Source organism: Otolemur garnettii, unplaced genomic scaffold (genome assembly GCF_000181295.1).
Source record: "Otolemur garnettii isolate 467f Iridium unplaced genomic scaffold, OtoGar3 scaffold00099, whole genome shotgun sequence".
Classification (NCBI taxonomy): domain Eukaryota; kingdom Metazoa; phylum Chordata; class Mammalia; order Primates; family Galagidae; genus Otolemur; species Otolemur garnettii.
This window is the reverse complement of record NW_003852494.1, coordinates 3,121,001-3,129,504: the sequence shown is the minus strand read 5'-3', so window position 1 is coordinate 3,129,504 and position 8,504 is coordinate 3,121,001. Positions and strand designations below refer to the sequence as shown.

General features: G+C 45.5%; 1 protein-coding gene across 1 annotated transcript; it reads left to right on the top strand.

Annotated features, from left to right (window-relative positions):
• The first annotated feature begins 1,134 nt into the window (after positions 1–1,134).
• LOC100963759 (hydroxycarboxylic acid receptor 2) lies at positions 1,135–3,256 on the top strand. The gene has a single exon (XM_003804027.3). It carries the CDS (start codon positions 1,287–1,289, stop codon positions 2,337–2,339), a length of 1,053 nt encoding a protein of 350 aa, XP_003804075.2. The 5' UTR covers positions 1,135–1,286; the 3' UTR covers positions 2,340–3,256.
• Positions 3,257–8,504: the final 5,248 nt, after the last annotated feature.

The window sequence follows — 8,504 nt, the reverse complement described above, 5'->3', positions numbered from 1 at the left end:
AATATCCTCTTAGGTCCTGTCATTCTAAGGTTAGTTTTTTGTTTAAATTGGGGCTTTAAAAATATTACATATGGTTCAGCGCCTGTGCTCAGTGGTTAGGGCACCAGCCACATACACCAGGGCTGGCAGCTTTGAACCTTGCCTGGGCCTGCTAGAACAACAATGACAACTACAACAAAAAATAGCTAGGCATTTTGATGGGCACCTGTAGTCCCAGCTACATGGGAGGCTGAGGCAAGAGAATTGCTTGAGCCCAAGAGTTTGAGGTTGCTGTGAGCTGTGATACCATGGCACTCTACCAAGGGTGACATAGTGAGACTCTGTCTCAAAATAAAAAAAAAATTACATACTTCATAGGGGAGGTTGTATGTGAGTGAGGATGGGGGTACATAAGAACAGCCCATACTTATTGCTCAGTTTCACTGTGAACTTAAAATCAAGCTCATTAATTTAAAAAAAAATCATGTACTTAAAAATAACTTACTTGAGCACAGAAGCATATCACAATCTAATATAAACAAACCAAAAACCCAACTTACTTTAACATACCACTGGTAATCCAAATTGGGCTCAAGTTTTCAAACATCATATAAAATATTATGCTCTCAAGTAGCTTTTTTTTTTTTCCTAACTAGAGATTAATTGCAGAGTTCTGGTACAGAAAAGCAATAATCTGTACTTGTGCACAGAAATGGCATAGGAAACAAATTCAGCCTGGACCTCATAAAACCAGCAATTACTGTCTTCTCAGCCTTTCAAAAGAAATCATATGCATGCTACTGCTTATGTTATACCCATGCTAATATTCCATGCTAATCTTTAGTGTTTCTGGAAACCCATGCTGTTTAACACAGAAAACTATTATTATTATTGTTGTCATTTTGTTAATTATGCTAACCAATGATGGTGAAGTAATTCTGCATTGCAAAGTACTCAATCAGCAAACCAGCACATTCGGAAGGGGTAGCTGCCACATTTCAGTTATTCACAAATGCCAGCTGGCTTGTCTAAACTTACCCTTTACATTTAGGAAATGCTGTGGGTTCCTGACTGCCTAGGGGATTTTTATTACTTGTTTATGCAAACAGCAGGTTGCATAAGAGCCTTGCTGGCTTTTTTTTTTTTTTTAGCGATTTCATAGTTTCCTGGTAACCACTCAGTCATCTATTTCAACACCCAGACATGACATAAAAGCCAGCGCTGAGCCACGTTCACCACATAGACACACACCTCTTCCCTTGACTGCTTGCTAGGTGAGGTGCTCCATCGACTAACCAGCTCCACTCATGAACCAGCACTACCTGCAGAAACACTTTCTGGAAATAGACAAGAAGAACTGCTGTGTGTTCCGAGACGACTTCATTGCCAAAGTGTTGCCGCCGGTGTTAGGGTTGGAGTTTGTTTTCGGGCTTCTGGGCAATGGCCTTGCCCTGTGGATTTTCTGTTTCCACCTCAAGTCCTGGAAATCCAGCCGGATTTTCCTGTTCAACCTGGCCGTGGCTGACTTTCTCCTGATCATTTGCCTGCCGTTCCTGACGGACAACTATGTGAGGAAGTGGGACTGGAAGTTTGGGGACATCCCTTGCCGGCTGATGCTCTTCATGTTGGCTATGAACCGCCAGGGCAGCATCATCTTCCTCACAGTGGTGGCCGTGGATAGGTATTTCCGGGTGGTCCATCCCCACCATGCCCTGAACAAGATCTCCAACCGGACAGCAGCCATCATCTCTTGCCTCCTGTGGGGCATCACCATTGGCCTGACAGTTCACCTCCTGCGCAAAAAGATGCTGATCCAGAATGGCTCTGCCAATCTGTGCAGCAGCTTCAGCATCTGCTATACCTTCAGGTGGCACGATGCCATGTTCCTCTTGGAGTTCTTCCTACCCCTGGCCATCATCCTGTACTGCTCAGCCAGAATCATCTGGAGCCTGCGGCAGAGGCAAATGGACAGGCATGCCAAGATCAAGAGAGCCATCAACTTCATCGTGGTGGTGGCCATCGTCTTCATCATCTGCTTCCTTCCCAGTGTGGCTGTGCGGATACGCATTTTCTGGCTCCTGTACACTTCAGGGACGCAGAATTGTGAACTGTATCGCTCAGTGGACCTGGCGTTTTTCATCACCCTCAGCTTCACCTACATGAACAGTATGCTGGACCCCTTGGTGTACTATTTCTCTAGCCCATCTTTTCCTAACTTCTTCTCCACTTTGATTAACCGCTGCCTCCGAAAGAAGCCATCAGGTGAACCGGACAGTAACCGGAGCACTAGCGTCGAGCTCACGGGCGACCCGACCATTACAAGAAACATCCCAGATACATTAATGGGCAATCCCCAGTGAGCTATAGAGCCCCTCTTATTTGGGCCCAATCTCTCATTAAACAACCACACCAAGAACCAAGATCTCTGGAGAAACCTCTGGGCTACTGCACAGAGTAACATCATCAGACTGGGCCTAAGGTTTCCTGGAACTTCCAGATTCAGAGAATCAGATTTAGAGAACTGTGTGGTAGAGTGGGTGACTGGGTTCTAAGGTGTGACCACAGAAATCTTGGGAGAACAGAGAGTAAACCTTCCAGTCATCTGAAATTTTTGCTTAATCTCCGACTCTATCGAGACTGAAGATGGGCAAATTGTCAACCCTTCTGCTGAGCAGAGTTGGAACTTCAGAGCCGCCCATCAGAACTTGTGACTTGCTGGACTGCTTTCTTCACCAGTCTGAGATTTGGGCGGCTCTCCGCTCATGGGGTGATGTCCAGCCAGTTGTGGGCTCCAGCAGGAATACGGAGAGCTAGAGATTGGAGAGGAGTGATATTGCTCCTGGAGGGAGCCCAGGCATCATTAAACAAGTATATAGGTCACCTGAGTTCTGTGGACCAATTCATCTTTCAGCCAAGCTTTAGCAGAAATGGATTTGGTAAAGAGATACTAAAGATTGGTTAATACCTGAGTTTCCAGAGGTGGCAAATTAGCTCTGGGAGGGACTGAGCTAAGCAGTGTTATTAGGGGAAAGAAAATGGCATTGGTGCTACTACCAGCAATTAATCCATTTCCCTCTTGTTTACACTAATTTTAAGGTTGAGCAGTTAAACAGGCTTTGGGGAAGAAAGCTGCTTCCCACCTCTGTTTGCTTTTATCATTAAAAGGGACAGGCCCTGCTGCCCAAATGGTTAAAGGGGGAAGATTCCTCCTGGTTCATTTGCTTGTGTTTCTGTCCTTGATAATAAAGTTACTATTTCAATAAATTTTGAAATTTGACACAGTCTGGTATCGCGTATGTCTGGGTTATGGTTCACAGAAATGGATTTCTTACTTAAGCAGAGACTTTTATGGGTTGTTAACTATGTCCTGGTGGAAAAGTACTGCACACTGTACACTGTGTACGCTGCAAAGTAAGGTAAGGACGCAGATGTTGAGCTACATCATGTAATTCAAGTAAAAAATCAAATCCGTGCTGAGACAAGGGTGGAAAAAGTCTGGGAGTAAATAAAAACAATTTAATGTGGAAGATTCATGTAAGATTGTGAGAGCATTAGCCCTTTACTGAGAGTTTGATGAAGATTGCTGTTAGGATTTGTGCAGTAAAAAAAAGGAATTGAGGTTGACAAAGGTTTTTCTGTAGGAGGGGAAGAAAGAGCTTCCTATGGAATGGTTTCAGTTCCCAGTTCTGAGATGGAAAGGAGATGTACCGGTTTTGAGTCTGTGATCGGTCCAAGTTTCTGTTACGCTTTCATTTCCATCTCTGTCACTCCTCTATTCTTCAGCAAGATGAGGCATGTTTCAACCTCCTGACGTGGCTACCGATAAGGAATTTAGAGACTCAAACTCCCAGCCCTGGGTAAATGGTAATAAACAAAGAAAGGTACACATTCTTGAATTTCTTCCATGTTTTCAGAGTAGTTCTCTTGTCCGTATTGCCAAAAGCAGGGATCACCTCCTTCAAGAGGAAGCAATGGCAGAGATGAGCTCAGAAAGAAGGAAAGAAGGGATTCCCCAGGCTCAAATGCATGAGTCAGTGGAGGTGATTTGCAGTGTTCAGAACTCGCCACCTCCCGTTCATTCTTTTAGTAGGCGTTTTCATCAGTTTTCATGTATTAAGCACCAACTACGTGGCAAGCACTGTTCTGGGTGGTGGATTAGAGCCAAGAACCAGGTAATCGAAGTCCTCTTCAAACTCACATGGGATGTGGGGAGGGGACAGGAATGCAGTAAACAAATGACTGGAAAGGGAGTTTGGGGTGGTGATGGTTATTGTGAGGACACCAAGGCAGGGGGGTGGGAATAAAGAGTAACTAGAGATGGGGAGACTGGGGAGAACTTCAGCTGAGCTAATAATGAGACAGAGCAAACCATGCAAAAATTGGGGGGAAGGACAGCGCAAATTATGCAAAAATCTGGGCGAAGGACACTCCTGGCAGAGGGAAAGGTAAGTACAAAGGCCGTGAAGTGAGAATTAGCTATGAGTGAGTGTATTAGTTTCCCATGGCAGCCTTAAGAAAGTACCACAAACCAGGTGGCTTCAAGTAAGAGGAATGTATCCCCTCCAAGATCTGGAAGCTGAAAGTCCAAAATCAAGGTGTTAGGAGAGTCGGTTCTGTCTGGAGGCTCCAAGGGAGAATGTGCTTCCTGCCTCACTCCTGGCTCCTTAGGGCTGCTGGCAGGTGTTCCTTGGTGTTCCTTGGCTTGTAGACACATCCTCCAGTCTCTTCCCTCTTCCATGGCCGGCTCCTCTGTTCCTGAGTACTCTTCTCTTATAAGGACACTTGTCATTGGTTTTAGGGCCCACCCTAATCCAGGTTAATCTATTCTTGAGATCTTTACCTTAATTACACTGGCAAAGATCCTTATTCCTAATAAAGTCAAATTTTAAGATTTGGGATGAACGTAATTGTGGGGAACCACAGTTCAACCTACTATAATGAGGAACAGAGAACAGGCTGGTGTGAGCAGTACCCAAAAATTCAAGGTTACAGTGAGCTATGATTGGGCCACTGGACTCCAGCCTGGGCAACAGAGAAAGCAAAATTTGGTCTCTAAACAAACGAATAAACAACTTTTTTTTTTTTTTTGCGACAGAGCCTCAAGCTATCCCCCTGGGTAGAGTGCCATGGCATCACGCTCACAGCAACCTCCAACTCCTGGGCTCAAGCGAGTCTCCTGCCTCAGCCTCCCAAGTAGCTGGGACTACAGGTGCACCGCCGCAACACCTGGCCATTTTTTGGTTGCAGCCATCATTGTTGTTTGACGGGCCCGGGCTGGGGATTCGAACCTGCCACCTTAGGTGTATGTGGCTGGCGCCTTAGCCGCTTGAGCCACAGGCGCCGAGCCCGAATAAACAACTTTTAAAAATAGGAGCAAGGACTGGACCCAATGGCTCACACCTGTAATCATAGCACTCTGAGAAGCCAAGGCAGGTGCATTGTTTGAACTCAGAAGTTTGAGACCAGCCTGAGCAAAAGACAGAACCTGTCTTTACTAAAAATAGAAAAACTCGGCTTGGCACCTGTGGCTCAAGCAGCTAAGTCTCCAGCCACATACACCTGAGCTGGGGGGTTAGAATCCAGCCCAGGCCCGCCAAACAACAATGACGACTGCAACCAAAAAATACTCAGATGTTGTGGTGGGTGCCTGTAGTCCCAGCTACTTGGGAGGCGGAGGCAGGAGACTAGCTTGAGCCCAGGAGTTGGAGGTTGCTGTGAGATGTGATGCCACGGCACTCTACCCAGGGCGATAGCTTGAGGCTCTGTCTAAATAAATAAATAAAAATAGAAAAACTGGCTCGGCTCCTGTAGCTCAATGGCTAGGGCCACATACACCGGAGCTGTCGGGTTTGAACCCAGCCCAGACCTGCCAAACAATAATGATAACTACAACCAAAATAAATAAATAAGTAACCAGGCATTGTGGTGGGCGCCTGTAGTCCCAGCTACTTGGAAAGCTGAGGCAAGAGAATTGCTTAAGCCCAAGAATTAAAGGTTGCTATGATTTATGACACCAGGGCACTGTACCAAGGGCAACACACTGAGACTCTGTCTCAGAAAAAAAGAAAAGAAAAGAAATAAATAAAAATAGAAAAACTGAGGCAAGAGGACGGCTTGAGCTGGAGTTAGAGGTTGCCGTGAGCTATGATGCCACAGCACTCTACCCAGGGTGACAGTTGAGATTCTGTCTCAAAATAAATAAATAAATAAAAATAAAAATAGCACTCGTAATCCTAGCACTTGGGAGGTTGAGGAGAGTGGATTACCTGAGCTCACAGGTTTGAAACCACCCTGAGCCAGAGCAAGACCTCGTCTCTAAAAATAGCTAGATGTTGTGACCAGAGCCTATAGTCCCAGCTACTTGAGAGGCTGAGGCAAGAGAATCGCTTAAGCCCAAGAGTTTGAGGTTGCTGTGAGCTATGACAACACAGCACTCTACTGAGGGCAACAAAGTGAGACTCTGTGTTAAAATAAATAAGTAAATAGGCTTGGCACCTGTAGCTCACTGGCTAGGGCACCAGCCATATACACTGGAGCTGGCGGGTTCAAACCCAGCCCAGGCCTGCCAAACAATAATGACAACTACAACAAAAAAAATTTTTTTTTTTTTTTTTTTGAGACAGAGCCTCAAGCTGTTCCCCTGGGCAGAGTGCCATGGCATCAGGTTCACAGCAACCTCCAACTCCTGGGCTCAAGCGAGTCTCCTGCCTCAGCCTCCCAAGTAGCTGGGACTACAGTCGCCCACCACAACGCCTGGCCATTTTTTGGTTGCAGCCATCATTGTTGTTTGGCGGGCCCGGGCTGGGGATTTGAACTCGCCACCTTAGGTGTGTGTGGCTGGCCCCTTAGCCGTTGGAGCCACAGGCGCCGAGCCAACAAAAAAATTTTTTAAAAGTAGCTGAGTGTTGTGGTGGGTGCCTATGGTCCCAGCTACTGGGAGGCTGAGGCAAGAGAATTGCTTAAGCCCAAGAGTTGGAGGTTGCTGTGAGCTATGACACCATAGAACTCTGCCGAGGGTGACAAAATGAGACTGTCTCAAAAAATAAAATTAATTAATAAGTAAAAATAAAAAATAGGAGCAAGGAAGGCAGGATAGACTAAATCTCGCACAAACGACCAGGTCTCACACTGTGGTGCTGTGTGTGGTGTGAGAGAGTGTGTCTGTGTGCCTATATAATATTGCAAAGGGCATTTATAATCATATCTGCATCTACTTTCGATTACTGTCTCAAGCCCGCAGCTGTCCTGCAGCTGCTTCCTTTATTTTAGGGGTTACAAATTCTTAGGGTCATAAGTTCTGTAAGTTCACTCTAGGCTATAAAGTAGGACTTCCTTTTAGCTGCTCCCAAATACTCCCTTCCAAATATCAAGAGATTATCCCTGAATCTAGAACCATAAAATCAGGGGTGCAAGGTGGTATTTGCTCCTGATTTTGTGTTCCCTTCTCCTTTCCAGATTCATTAGCTTGTTAACCCCAGGGTGCCTCAGATGGAGTGAGGGGACCTAAACCACATGGTATCCTGGTGCACATACACCATAGGTCCTTAAAATAAATTTTGGGCTATATTCAAAATAATTCCTTGGCACCCCTAGCACAGTGGTTTCAGCTTGGCACCCCTAGCACAGTGGTTTCAGCGCCAGTCACATATACCAAGGCTGGCAGGTTCAAACCCAGCCTGGGCCATCTAGGACAACAATGGCAACTGCAACAAAAAATAGCTGGGCATTGTGGTGGGCACCTATAGTCCCAGCTACTAAGGAGGCTGAGACAAGAGAATCACTTAAACCCAAGAATTAGAGGTTGCTGTGAGCTGTGATGCCATGGCATTCTACTGAGGGCGACATAGTAAGACTATCTCAAAAAAGTACATAAATAAATAAAATAATTTCTAATTATAATCTGTCAGTCTGCTGGCCTTGCTACAAATAGCAAGCAGCTATCTCCTGGGCCACACGACCCTCACCCCCACCTTCTTCCCTGACTTCGCTTCAGTAATCAGAGATTCAGCTGAGGAATCGGTTATATGAGGTGGCATTTGGTAAAGCCAGTAAGTACTGGAAGTTGACCACTTACCAGCCAACTGGGCTACGGGACATCTGTTCTCCCATCTTTTTCTTCAAATTGATATCATCTTCAAATCAGCACTGAAATTGTGATGAAATTCTTTGATGGCTGAAGCTGAAGCTGTCCACATTATCTGCAAACTTCCTGAGAAGGAAATTTCATTTTTCTTTTTTTCTCATGGTAGTGAGATAGTGCCTTATTATGACTTTTAACTCATGGTCCTGGTGGACGCAAGTAACTGAAACACACAATTTTTAACTTACACAAAACATTAAAAATAGAAAGACAGGAAGGATATTGGAGAGAGTGGTGGTTCCTACAGAAACAGAGTGAGCAGGAGTAAACCAAGCTGGGCAGTCCCGGGAGACCAGTGCACAGCCCTTCACCCAGCTCTTAACCATGAACATGACCCAACCTCTCAGCATCTCCTTAGCCCAGGCATTCTTTTTTTTTTTTTTTT

Excerpts from the sequence above, each read along its gene's own strand:
- LOC100963759 (XM_003804027.3), top strand. The coding sequence starts at position 1,287 with ATGAACCAGCACTACCTGCAGAAACACTTTCTGGAAATAGACAAGAAG.